The sequence below is a fragment of the Equus quagga genome, chromosome 4, assembly GCF_021613505.1.
Source record: "Equus quagga isolate Etosha38 chromosome 4, UCLA_HA_Equagga_1.0, whole genome shotgun sequence".
Lineage (NCBI taxonomy): Eukaryota > Metazoa > Chordata > Mammalia > Perissodactyla > Equidae > Equus > Equus quagga.
This window is the reverse complement of record NC_060270.1, coordinates 86,708,043-86,723,104: the sequence shown is the minus strand read 5'-3', so window position 1 is coordinate 86,723,104 and position 15,062 is coordinate 86,708,043. Positions and strand designations below refer to the sequence as shown.

Here is a 15,062-nt window from a genome sequence, read left to right as displayed (position 1 = left end):
GAGTGCTGGAATTTTCCTTTCATCTTAAACTTTTAGGTTTTTTTTCTCGTGTTCATTTCAAGCCTCTGTTTATGGATGCTTGCTTTGTTATTTTCTTACACAGCTTTGAACATTGCTTTGAGGTTTGAGGGTTTTGCTCACCACTGCCCAGATTTTCTCCTGCTCAGTGGCTTGTGGCATATAAACACTGTGAATATATATATTTTTTCTTTTGCCTTCGGATCCAGCCTCATTACCTTATGTTTCTGAAAACTGAATGGCATCGGCTATTTATCTGCCAGTGATCCTACACTATCCAAAAGCACTCAATTTTATTTCACCCTGTGTCATCCTTATGGACAAGCTGTAAAATGTGATACCATTTACTGGCCCCATCTATTATGTACCAGCTTTAGGGATTAAACCGTTCCTTTTTCTGGAAGAGAACTGTTTGCTATTAAAAAAAAAAAAAATCATACTCAGCATGGAATAAACATGGCTACTCTCTTTTAAAAATACAAAAAAAGAATTTTGAAACAGATATGAAAAAGGGATCCATTGGTTTGAATGTTGCCTTGCTAGCACCAATGTAATGTCTTCTGTACTTTGCAAGATGAAAATCACAAATGGGAAAACCATAACACTTGATGATTCTACCTCGATCCCATGAAATCCCTCATTGGCAGTGGTTGCTTTTGCTCAGGGGGGTATGAATGGCCTGACATCCCACATTTGATCCCATGTAGCTCAGTTAGCCTCACTCTGATTCTGTGAACATGGAGAATTAGCCCAGGCGTGGCACAGTGACCATCACACTGGTTCCACTCAAACCTCAAGAAACAGAGTATGTTCCATAAAAACAGGGATTTACGTCATGATGTCAATAAATGATGAACAGCATGTTGCATTTAACCCATTGTCAGACTAAAATCCAGAATTTATTCCAAATGCACAACTCTTATCTTTGAGCAGGTAGAGCCAGGTATTCCAGAAGGCAATGAGAAATGAGCTAACCAGTGATCTAGGCTCATTGGGTCACATGCATCTAGGCTTCGAAAACGTTAGAAGCATAAGAAGACAAGTTGACATTTCCTTTTTTCTTTGAACTTTTAATTTTGATTTATTTTATTTTATTTTGGAATCTTAAATTTTTCATTCCTTTGGCTAATTTGGGACTAAAATTTACTAATATGACTATTTGTCAATCTTTACTGTCATCCAGTTGCATTCTGCTTTGATGACAGTTAAAAAAAAATGAATACAACAAGATAATACTATGCCCTTTAGTAGTTAGTGGAATAAAGTAGCTATCCAATTGAGTACACATCCTCATAGACCACTAAGCTTCGTGGAATCACCAGACAACGTACACTTGCTATTGTTTTCCCTATTAGTTTACTCAACTTATTAGTATCTTAATTCTAGAGTTGAGATTATAGCTTTTTTCTAAAAAAAAACAAAAAGAGCTTTACTATTTCTCAAAAATTGAACCTACAAAGAGACGACAGTGGTTCCCAAGTCCCATCGTTTGAACAAATAGGCATGTTCTTCACATGAGGGTGTGTTTTCCATCCATCAACTTGTTTCTGTGTCTCCTTTCATCAATCAGGCTAGCATGCTCTTTAGGTCTCATCTTAATCTCACCTGAGATTCTTACAATCAGTTTTACTTCCTGCCCTCAGGCTCTATCTTTTGCAGTAAATCTTATACACCCCTGACATTAATATTCCCAAATCAAAGCCGTGATTATAAAATTATATCACTCCATACATCAAAATCCTTCTGTGCAATCCCACTGGCAAAAATGAAGCCAAAATCATAAAAATAATCATCTCTTCCCCTCCAGTTAGAAAAAAAAAGTATTGTCCTGATATCTCAGTAAGAGAATGAAAAGAGTTACCATTCCCTCTCTTTCATTTTTCGGCATAGTTCCTGCATGTATCTCTAGGTTCCCTTTTGTAAGTCGCTACCAATAACCTGGTAGAAGCTTTCAGGTTGAAATGCTTTTCTTAAAGTACTAACTGGGACATGACAGTAATTAGTTAACTTATATTGATTAGATATTACATTTATTACAATATGCATAAGAATAGAATATTAAAAATAATTTCAGTAAGGTTTGAGGACACATATTCTTACTTACACAATGAGTGAAAAGACATCCACACGGGGTATTAAATCTTAGTCTATTGGTTAAGTTGACAAGGCAGTACAGAGACTAGAAGTGGAGCAGAAATCCTGAATTATATTTCATAGATATCTATCTCTCCTATCCAGATTCTTCCAAAATCCACATCTGGAATTTCTCAAAAACTTCCCGAGAGTGAGATGATGTGATTAGTAGATGAATAATAATACCTGGTTGTAGTTATATTAAAATCAGTCTTTTGGAGTTGCTTTCAAATACAGGATTGCTTCATTTTAACATTAACACAGATGAGAGGCGGGTGCGATAAGAACTGTTATCTCTTATTTCCTTGGTGTGAAAAACTCTAAGTTGGAGGCGGGATCCTGCCCTGGGTTCTACATAAAGTTACAACTGACACAGCCAAAACTGGAACACGTGTCCCCAGACTCTTGTGTTCTCTCCACTGCACCTTCTGCATGATGGATGAATATCTAATAGATAGAGAAAATGATTGGGGACAAGCTAGAAATCAAAAACAACTGTATTAGACATTAATGCTGCTCTTACTCTGGTTTATTTTTAATGCCATGCCTTTTAAGATACTGTGAGTAATTCTCTAAAGTGAAACCAGCTTTACTTGAAATCTAATGCATATATGAATGTGAAGAATCATCCTTTTGCATTTAGTCTAACTGCAAGCATTGAAAAATGAAAGAGAAAATTGGTAAAAGCTCAGATTTATTTTAAACCATCCCTTTTAACAGAAGGAAATGGATAAAAGCAAAATACCAGTAGTTTTCCTTTTGGCTTAAAATGACATTTTCCAAGATGTTATTAAATTATCTTCGCATTAATAAACTTAAGTAGTACTTAAACATTTTAAGCTAAGACATATTCAGATCAGGAAGAGCAATCAAATTATGTTTAAATGTAAAGCATATCCATGGAAAATATTGCATGAATATGTTTAATACACATTATAGCCAGAAGACTCCATCCAAAGTCAAAAAAGTAATACAAGTAATGATACATCTATTCTGAGATTTACTTTACTTTTAGGAACAGACCGGTGCCCGTAAGATATTTTTATGTATTAAAAAAGAACCCCAATCCAGGAAATTTGGTGATGATTTTTGTTTTAAGGTTATAAATTAGTGGTGGGGGAGGAAAACAGACTCATCTTCTTGGGTTATTTAATTTTTTCTGCTTTCTAACAGGTAACTGATATAGTTCTAATCAGCCATAATTCATTAATAGTAGAATTATCTTATTTAACACACATAATCTTAGATGAGCCTTCTGCATATTCACTGGTGAAATTTTTTTAAAAATTTTATTTTAAAGGAAACAGAAAAACTGAGGCCTAGTCACTGTCTGGCTCTGAGAAAAGGTAAACCTTTAGAGTAGAAATGACTTATTTTAAATGAGTAATCATGTACTTTAAATCAGTAGTGAAAAGGACTGGCAAAACAGTATTTTTCTTATTCTTTTCCCCCTATTTGCAAAAGAGAATAGAATCGACACTCCAGAAATCATCATGGAACACAGAGCCCATATTTCGGACACGGTTTCCTAAAATTTTTTATGACAGTGAATTTTTTTTTGGCTGAAAGAATGCAACTCGAGCCTTAGCAGTAACCATCGAATCAGTTAAAAGGTGTCCAGTCCTCTGGTTTAATGAGCATAAAGCACAGGATATTCTTTCTTTGGGGAGATTAAACTAATTTACATGACAGGAGCAAAGAATATTTAAGTGCTAAATTAAACGGCCTGTAATTAATCACAGTGCTTGGGATCACCATATATTTAATAAGGAAGGGTAGCTCCTTCGAGGTCGGAAATGTTCTGGAGATGTGTCGTCTATCTATTCAATAGCTGTGTCATGAACTCCCTTTCCCCACACTTTCAAAAATATTTAAATCAGAGAGCCTTGTGTTTGAAGGAAGGAAGGAAACCTAAGTGAAAATTTTCCTTCAACTTTGAAACAATAAAATACTAAAGCTAAAAACTTGCTGATTGTTTTAAATTATTTTGCAGCCATTTTTGCAGTTGAACTTCCTATTGAAAAGCTTTGTAAATGCCTGATGTCTCCACAAGGAAAGAGAGGAAGGTGACAGAAGCACCGCTTGTGGTATAGATGCTGCCTGACAATCCTGCCATCCTTTAACATGGTTTTATTTAGTTATTACAACTATCTCTTCGTAAATGACATTTAGGATTATTTAAGATTATGTTGTAATCCTTTTAATCCTTAGTGCTTTAAATTTCAAGCTAAACACCAAAAAGCAAACTAGCACTTAGCAGGAATGTTTAAAATATGTGATTTGAACATAAATCTTTTTATTCACTCTTTCCCCAATGAAAACCTAGTGGTGCTTTTAAATTAACTAAGAAAACTCGTACCCCAGTTCATTACAAATCACTGGGCTGCTAAATGCTTTCGCAAGCTGCATCACACTTGTGAAGGTTCTGGACAATTATGCTAAATGCAGAATTAAACAAAAGTTAGCAGTAATGAACATTTACTAGTTTAACTTAGAATTTGTATGACCTTTTATAAGTACAAAGTGTCTTTCTGTGTTTGTATGTATGTGTGTGGAAATGATCACTATTTCCTAAGGTTAAACTATCAGATGTGCCTGTATACATAGACACACACACAATATAAATGCGTACATGGATATGGATTTATAATTTTTAAATACATATTATGACTTGTCTATATATACTTTATTATAGAAGTTGCTAACAATTTTTAGTAATCTCAGCATCATTCTGATATACTGAGAGCTGTTGAATACCGATCCTTAATACTTAATTCATGTTGTCACTGTTATGTTACCATGTTCCAATCAAATAACATTGAACCTACATCAAGAGTTTAATAAGACTTTGACTATGAAGGAAATTCGGCTTTTAATACAAAAAGAAAATGAACAACTCAAATGTCCAAATGGCATATACAAATGAATGAAACAAATGAAATCCTTCCATTTATCGTGTCACAAATGCGTGCTGCTGAGTCTTTCAAGCATATTTCAAGCACCTAATTTCTTGTTTGTTTTCCTATTCATTTTAAGTTTGACTTCTCCACAGACATTGTAATTATGTGGCATATAATTGCTAATCCATCAACTTTTTAACGACAGATTTCAAATTTTAAATTATTTCTAATTTTGCTCTTCTTTGATTTTTCTTGAGCCAAAAATCTCAATAGTCATTTGCTATTTGTAATCTATAATTCATAGACTGAGATTGAACACCAAGCCTAATTCAAACTTGGAATCCTAAAGCTATTTCTGCTGTAGCACATCAGCCGAAGCTACGATGGTCTTTTTCAGTCAGGAAGAAACACTTCATTATTCTGTAGGTAATGAAACCCTTGCACACACACACTCAAACATCCAACAATGCCTTAATACCATGTTTTTGAGATATAATCATGTTTATTTTGATCATTTGAGAGTTAGACCAGCTAATGTATCTAATCAAATATTGATGCAAGTCATCTAGATTTAGCTCTCTGGCAAATCCTTCCCAATGCTTTTTCGTTAACAGAACTATAAAAGCTATTTCTATTGTTCCTCTCAAAAGGCTTACTCCGGTGGTCTGTATCTGTGGATACGTATTAGTAAATTTTACCTAGGCTCATGTGTTTAGGTGATGAAAAGATTTCAGCATGATAAGAAAATCACATGATTCACCCCAAAAGGAAGAAGACAGGAAATGAAATTTGAATCTTTCTTCAGCTTTGCTAATCACGACATCCTTATGATCCCCTTTCGTTTCTCTAAACTAAAGAGTACGAGACAAAAAAAAGATAAACTGGATGTAAGAATACTGAGGTCCCAGGAACTGCTCAGTTACCTTACAAGCAAAACTAGCTGGGTGGAGTTTCACCTCCAAAAAGCTACCAAAAGTGAGAAGAGTTTTCAATATCTTTGGAAATACTTATATTCAGAAATATGAAAAACAAGTAAAACACTATAAGAGGAGGTGGTTAGTCATGTTCAGAAAAGGTTAGGATGACACGTACAGGTGTTTCAATGTCTATCTATGTATATTATTTTCATACCTATGTAAAATGGTACATAATTCTTTTTTCTATTTGCAGCCCTATATCCATCACACACACTTGACTATCATCCTCATTTGTGATCTAACTTAACTCTTCAAAACATTAAATGGAAGAACTGAAAAAGACTGCTGTAGCCCAATTCCCAGGGTTTCTATTGTCTAAGAATTATGTTGATGTCAAATTTTAACGTCTTTATTTTATGACATTGGTAATTAGAATGCTAAACTCACAGTACATAATAAAACTAAACCACTTAGCTCACCTAATCCAGTTCAGAACTAGTCATACTGATCATCTAGGCTGTCAGAGAGGCTAGGATTATAACCTCTAAGTTTTGCTGCTTATGACAGAATAACAAAGAGTAAGAAATCGGGAGACAGGATGTATCACTGATCTACAATTCCTCACTGTAAAACAAAATTTATTTTACCTTGATTCTTTAAATTCACATTCTAATCACTTTGGCTTTAGTCCTTTGATCTGTAGGCAAGTATGTTTAGTTTTCTTTTCTTTCTCTTTTTTCTTTCTCCTTCCTTCCTTCCTTCTTTCCTCCCTTCCTTCCTTCCTTCGTTCTTCCTTCCTTCTTTCCTTCCTTCTTTCATTTCTTTTTCACTTTTGGTAAGAAAACCTTTATCACATTAACAATGAATACCTAAACAGAGTAAAACTACAACCAGAAAAATTATTCTAGAATATGTTGAAAATGATTATTATTATTATTTTGAAATTAACGTGGGTTCAAATGATCTGGAAAGACCTGAATTAGATTCTGGAAAATGCAGAACAAACTGGCAACCAGATTTTTCTCCCCAGTGAGAGTTCATATAGGAAATGTCACCTACCTAAACTTCTAGAAGACCCACTATATTAATTTTAGTGATGCACTTAAGAACAGAACTGATTTTTCTTCAAGGGCCAACGTGGCCTCAGAAGACATATTAATGTAATAATTATAATAATCTAGTTCCTTGGCTACTAAATGATATAAATTCTAAAATATGTCTATAGGTTATTAGTTACTTTGGAAATATAAGTTAAATTAAATCTCGTTAAAATATATTTAAAAAATCAACCCCCATAACCTAAAGTTATTAATTGCTAGAGGGATTTTGGCAACATCATATGTGAAATATTAAGTTTTCCCATTTCTTTTCAAGGATTTCATCTTGTTAGTTCTAGTCAATGGAACATGAATGAAACTATTAATTGCAGTTATTTTTCAAAAAAATTAAATTACACAATAGAAAAGATCCAATATAGATATTTAGCTCTCTCGATCCACCTAAGTTACACTAGAAAATGTAATTTATGGCTGGGAGGCAGGAATGACGATGAATGCACATAGTTTATCATAAGTAGTGAGTCTTACTTTGTGTGTGTCTGAAAGTTCTACATTAAATCTATTTGTCAAGCATTCTAGGTTTGAACTCCAAATGGCTATCAAATATACTGCAAAATTCAGTGACTTTTGGGTGCAAGATTAATCAACACATAACATGTATTTTGTGTTTAGATAGTAGCAAGTCACCAAACAAAAACAACAAAATAAACCAAAATTCAACAAGGAAGAAAGTCAGTTTTTCACAATGACCTTCACACAACTAGTTCACATACTTGAAAACACATGACAAGGTAGTCTTATTTTGATTACTCAAGAGAGCTCAGATTGAGAAGGAATAGAAATAAATTGAATATATGTAACAGTCTTACCTGAAAGACGTTCTTTCTGCTTGATTTTTCCTTGGCCCATTCAATATGTGCTCCACACAAATCCACACTTTCTGGTTTGTTCCCAGTTTTCTGTAAACAAAAATGAAATAAGAATAAAAAGCGTACAAAACTGGTGATGAATGTTAGAAAAAATAAAAGTTTATTGAGTTAGCAGCTATACATATTTATGGCATAAAGTCTTTTGTTTTCAGTTTCAAAGAGATATCTACATGCTCATGTTTTTTGCAGCATTATTCACAATAGCCAACACATGGAAACAACCTAAGTGCCCATCGACAGATGAATGGATAAAGAGAATGTAGTGTATATATATATATAATGGAAAAATTAGTCAGCCATAAAAAAGAAAGAAATCTTGCCATATATAACAATATGAATGAACTTTATTTCAGTTATAAGGTGAATAAGTTCTGGCAATCAAATGCACAGCATGGTGACTATACAATATACAGTATACATACATATATAGTTAACACTGTACTGTATACTTGAAAGTTGCTAAGAAAGTAGATCTTACGTATTTGCACCACCCACATACACTCAAAACGGTAATTTTGTGAGGTGGGATGTGTTAACTAACCTTAATATGGTAATCAGTTCACAATATATATGTACATCAACACATCACATTATATACCTTAAATTTAAACCATGTTACTTGTCAATTATATCTCAATAAAGCTGAGAAAAAGAAAAGACAAACATTTAATAAATATTAAGTGCCAACACTGTGTCTTTTAGAAGTTAACTTTTCAGACTTTTAAAACTATACACATAAGGATATGTATTTAACAAATTTAATTTAGACCAAATAGATTATAGCATGTGCTTTCTTGTACACAATACGATGTAGATATTACTTAGAAGCTATTTTTACTTCAGTAATTCATAATAATCAATTAGTGGAAATATCATCTACATTTTCATCTTCATAGTTTCCTTTGGTTCAAGTGAATGATACTTATGTAACTTTAAATTTGCATAACTCCAAATATTAAACAAATGCTTACCTGTTTGGGAAATTCACTATTCTTTAAGAAAGTGATGCCACATTTCAAAGACTCCAAAGATTTTCCTAAGTTCTAAGTTACTCTAGGTTTCTCTGTAAATTCAGTACTTTTCTCAAATCATTTTCCATAGACTTCTTTAAAATTTAAGTATACAAGGGTTATAATATTTTTAGACAATGTTTTTAACATTATGAAACTTTAGGTTAAAATGTGAAATTATGAACAAATGGTAAAAATGTTATAAGAAATCTTTCAACAATTGTTGCCCTATAGCCACTATGATCAATTCTATCAGTTTAATAGAAATAGACTATTTTTCAGAAGAAACCAGAAATCTGAGGGTTCTTATATTAAATTGCGAGATTTTCGATTTTTGGCAACTCAATAAAAAATTGATATAAGCCACACATAACTTTCCTTTAGGATACATTCAGCTGGCAGGAGAGCAATTGGTAGCATATCTTTCCTTTGTTAGAGGAGCATGCTTCGTACAGATGGTTCAGTCAGAGAATTTTTACTGGTCCACCCATGCTCTGCCACCTAGGTGATCACTATTGTGGAAAATCGCAAAGCATGATAATAATGTTCATTGTCAAGTGATTTATGATGTAGAAAAATTAAAAACAACCTGCTTCTTCTACAGTTAATTAAATTACGGGATACTCAGAACCAACAAAATAATCATTAAGTGTATGTAATGGAAGAAATTATCTTTCTCATATAATGCTGTCAGGGGAAAAAAGATGGAATTATTTTATATAAGAAGCACTTTTTATGTGCCATGCACTTCTCTGAGTGTTTTACAACTATCAGTTCGTTTAATTCTTGAAACAATGGTATGCAGTAGGTACTTTTATCACCATCATGTTACAGGTAACAAAATATGCGAGGAGGGGTAGGTAAACCTTCCCAAGGTAACACAGGTAGAAAAGGAGGAGCTAGGATTTACGTGTGAGCAGTGTCACTCCAGAGTCTGTTCCTAACCACTATGCAGTCCTTGAAAATTAAATATACATTATGATCATACTCATGTTAAAACCTAACATTTGGGGAACAGATACCCCTTTCTTACTAGACTCTAGTATAGACATATTGATTTTGTTTCTGTCCTTCTCTGTTAAACTTGATCTTCCCATTGGGCCTTTACACCACCTGTTTACCTGGAATGACTCCCAATCTTCACATGGCTGACTCCTTCTTATCCATCAGGTCCCAGCTAAATGTCACCTTGTCAGAGGTCTTCTCTGACTGTCTCATATGACAGAGCTGTGTTCCAACACTCCTAATTACTCTCTATCTCACCACTTGTTTTTATTTCCCTGCAGCCTTCCTCCTAACTGAAATCACCATATATATTTTTATATACTGACTATATGTTTTTTCCCACTAGAATTAAGCACCTTGAGCTGGGGCTTTGTTTGTCTTCTCCTCCACTATTTTTCCCAATATATGGAAATGTATGGAACAGTGCCTGGCACATAGTTGTTGTTCAATGAATATTTGCTGAATTCATGAATGAAGGAAAAATATCAAAATTCAGCTAGCTTTTGTGCTTTGGAAGGAAGGTTGGGCATCAAAGAATTCCCAATTTTATAACAATTAAGATTTGTATCTGGTTTAACAGTTAAGCAGTCTTTGCTTTGTGATTTGGAAAAGTGATAAGCAGTTTAATGGATTCATACGTGGATCGAACCTAGGATTTCGCAGAATCATTCAATAAGCATTTATTGCATACCTATTATGTATCAATGTGTTAGCCACTGTGCTGGGCACTGGGACTCCAGAGATAAAGAAAATACGGACTCTTGCTTGAAGAATCCCATACGAACCTCTGACCCTATATAATTTTCTATAGATTCTCTCTCTCTGTAGAGCTAGAGGGGACCTATGGGTCAAAAGGAAGCTAAGCTTTCCCAGTGTTCTCACCATCCAGCTTTGCCAACCTCTAACTGTTGTCATCAGCATCATACACTAAATCCCATGGCTTTGGCACTTGGCTTGGGTTTATCCAAATTGGAACTCTGTCCATCACTTTCATTCACCTCCTGGTGCTCATTCATGTGACCTTGACCTTGCCCCATCTATTGCATTCTTCATGAGCTCACTGCTTGGCTTCCTCTTTGCTTTAGCAATCTCCATTCTGCTTTTCATCTAACAAAACCCACTTTCTGAATTTTTCTTACTCCTACTCTGTTATGTTTGTTTTGGATGTTAGTGAAATCAGCAGACCTCTGTTCATTGTCCCAGTCTCTCAAGCCCTTCCTGGTTTCGCTTCCTTTCATGTCCAGACCTATGTCCCTGATTTCACAGTCACTTCGGCCTCTCTCATTCTCTCTCCCCATTCAATGATCCACTCTACTCTCTTTTCTTCTTCTACAGTCTTCCTCATAGCCCCTTATTCTTGAGAAATAACTTTTGAGTACTCAGTGGAGTAAAATGGCTTACTCTTAATTCACAGAGATAAAGCCCTTGTGCTAGAATATTCACAATTCTTCTCACTTTAATAGTCTGTATGATCGAAATAAACAAATTAAAAAATATAAACTTTAATAAATTCCTGTATGTCTTGCCTTCTAAAAGCTGTATATCAATTTCTCATTTATTCCTGACAAGAATCTCGTGAAGTTATTACCATTGCCTTCAACTTACATGTGAAGAAGCTCAAACAGTGAGTGCTTAAGTGTCTTACATAAACTCACACACTTAATAAGTGCCTGAGCTGAGATATGAATTCACTTTTATCTGACTCCAAGTCCCAAGTTCTTGATCACAACACAATATATGGCCTCTCCCCTATACCTAAACTGTCATCCTTCTAGGTCCCATAATGCCCTATTTAGGTCCCCAAATAAGAATGAACATTTTCTATTTCTTCCTTGTAAATGTCGTTATTTCCAATTTTTTCATCTGGCTCCCAGAATTCTGGATCCGGGTCTGTGACTCTGGTCCGCCTGTCTAATGAACTCCCATTCCTGGGCACAGTGGCATCCATAAATATCAAACTACCTGGCCTGTCAGGGCCATGCAGTACATAAACAACTCACAGGGCATGTCTTGTTTGGCCTCAGAGGAAGAGATGCTCCTTCTTAGGTCCAAGGCTTTTCTTCTCTTGTTCCTAATTCCATCTAATCTTGTTCCTCATTTTCTGAGTTGCCCCTTTTCTCCTACATTCTCAATCTCCTACTCTCAAATAGATTATATCCCTTAGCCTATAACCATGCTCAAGTCACTCATGCTTGAAAAAAATATAGAAGAAAGCAAGCCTCAATCCCATAACTTCACTTTTTCTCAATCTCACCTATTTTCCTTTCATTATTGCTAGGATTCTTCAGAGTTTTCTGCAGCCACATTCTCTGCTCATGTTCCATTCTCTTCTCAATCCATTGCAATCTTTTACTCCTTTCCTTGAATAATCTAAAATGCCTTAACCATTAAGGTCAACAAAAACAATCTGATGCCTTCTCTCCCATCAACATTCTACTTAAACTCTGTACAATTAGATTCTGCTGGTCCTTCTCCTTAAAACCCTCTGTCCCTCAGCTATGGAGACATTTTCTCTCTAAATTCTTCTTTCATATTTTATACTCCTCCTTCTCTGTTTCTTTCACTGACTTCTCTGCCTCTTCCCACTTCTTAAATGTTGGTAATCCTTGGTTTACAGCCTTTATTAATTTTTGTAGTTTTCGTGCTTCCTGTGGGTTTTGGTCTTGCCTCTGGTCTGATTCATCACTTATAATATGTTGATTCCTCAATGGTTCCTCTGGCCCCTACCTCTCTCTTCTGTGCCAGAACTGTATTTTCTAACTACCATTAAGATTTAGCACAGACACCTCATTAAAACCATTGTCTTATTCTCAAACATGCCCCCTTTTCATTATTACTTGTCTTGGTTAATCATCCCTTTATGTACTTCACTTTCTTAATTCTCTCCTTTCCCTCACTACCCACAACCAAAAGGTACAAAGCTCAAATTCCAGAACCAGCTCCAGCTTCTTCATCCCATGACCACAACCTCATTTGAGCTCTTATCATCTCTCATCTGAATTCTTCTCTTTGTTGTTTCCTCTGTGACCAGTCAAACCATTTCAATTTTTCTCCACAATTTGACTTTTTGTAAAAAACGAAAAATCTCACCATATTTCTTCTGGAAAACTTGTTATCTACAGGATAATATACAAATCCCTTAGTAGGGCATACAGGCCCCTTTCTTTCATTCCCCAAGCATCCTTCTCAATTCCATTCATTCTCTTGTTCTTATACACATCTGCGACGCTAAATTCATAGCATGCCTAAATGCAACATGCTTTCACAGGACTATACATTAGGAATATGAGTATGCATGAGCCCTTTTCATCAGTAACTCATTTTCTCTCTCTTCAACCCACTCTCCTTGCCTGCCATTTGCCCCAGTTCTGCTCATTTTCATGTTGTAACTCCAAAATAATCTCCATGAGGCTCTCCTTTACCTCTGCAGGCAAAGTCATTCACTCCTTCCTACCATTTTCCCTACTCTGAAGCACACTTTATTACAATTCTTTTTGTTGTCTACACACGGTAACTACTTTCTGTTGTATCTCTTTCCCCAAGCCATCCAATCAGAGACCAAGCTGGGTTTGTCTTATATGTCTTTATTTTTCCAAAATCTAGCAAAGTAGCCCAAAATAAGCACTCAACAGATATTTGTTACCTGTTGAATGAATTTATAAACTGGATGGAGAATTACAATGGAAAATTTCCAGGTTAATTCCAATGCATTCATAAATAAAAATAAATAATATATCTCAGAACAATAGCTTACCAAGTGAGAAATACATAAGAAGTAAAAGCACAGAAGCACAATGTATATTCCAATATACACTGACCTTTAGTAGGAAGTGATCTTATGGCACAATCAAAGCAAATAATAGAGATTTGGGGTGAATTCAGAAATATGCCAGAAAAAGCTAAAGTTATTTGAGTAAAATTCAAGCAAATAGATATATTAGCTTCAAAAAAGAGCAAACTAAGATAAGCAGACAGAAGACATTTTTAAGTGATCCTAATCAATTGTTCATTTTTACAAAGCTAAAACAGAAACATCTAGGCTTAAATAACAACTTTAGGGACTAGGCTTTATTAGAAGTGAAAATGTTCAGTATTTAAGCGTCGTTAAACATTGGAATAAGTTGTTCAGAAAAGTTGTAGAATTTATTTGGAAGACAATCAAGATCTTATTCAAGAAGCCTGAAATTAAAGACTCCTTTAATAGAAAACATATTTTTGATTCCACAGCTACAAAACACAAGAAAAAGTCTGCTAATGAACTACATGATGCCAATGGATCATATTGTACATCATTATAAAAATGTACTTTTTAAAAATTGACTAAATATGGATTTAAATCTAAGAGTGAACATATCATATCTCTTCCGGGGTAAACTTAAAATATAAATGACTGATTTTAAAATATTTAAATAGAATTATTTAAAAGTTACTGCTTCTGGACAATAAAACATAAAAGCCTCTGTTGGAGCAATGTGAAGTCATTAAAAATTGATCCTAGGTCTTGTCCACTTCTGATTTTTATTATTCTCTTAGTACATCTTAACCATTTCCCAATAATAGCTGAAAGGGTATTCTTTCTATAATATATTTTTCTCTGACTTAGATTAAACCTTTGGGATTAAGTTTCCCATTTTTCTTTGTGGGATATTTGGGGCCTTGTAATGTATCTTAAGAAAATATCAAAGGCCGGGTGCTCTTGTGCTTGGTGGTATTTTCCATGACAAAGATGGGGCATGTACGGAGGCAACAAACCACTGGGCCATTCATCCTCACGCTCTTACTACGAGATGTGGTTAAAAAAAAAGATAAGGTTCAGATTTTATGAAACGCGGTATTAGCTACCATTTTTTATTTTGGATTAATTGCTATTTCAGCGTATAGACTCGGATTATCCTTATCAGTTTGAAACAGGAAAGACAAAATCTGTTTAGAGGAATTAAGTTTTATCATATAACTGGTTTTGATTCTGGAAAATCATTCATGGAGGAGGATAAAACTCACTTATAAATTCTCATTTGGGCAAAATGATTTAGGAAAGAGTGCTGAATGGATACCTGATCTTATTAACGTCTAAAGTATGGCCGCTGTCAAC

At 34.6% G+C, this 15,062-nt stretch overlaps 1 protein-coding gene across 2 annotated transcripts in view; it reads right to left on the bottom strand.

The window, feature by feature from the left end:
- The window catches only part of ARHGAP15 (Rho GTPase activating protein 15), a 606,459-nt gene that overhangs the window by 480,360 nt on the left and 111,037 nt on the right, over positions 1 to 15,062 (bottom strand). For both annotated transcript variants that reach the window (XM_046657907.1, XM_046657908.1), the window contains exon 6: positions 7,896 to 7,985. In XM_046657907.1, coding sequence (XP_046513863.1) covers positions 7,896 to 7,985 — 90 coding nt within the window. The remainder of the gene's footprint in view (positions 1 to 7,895; positions 7,986 to 15,062) is intronic.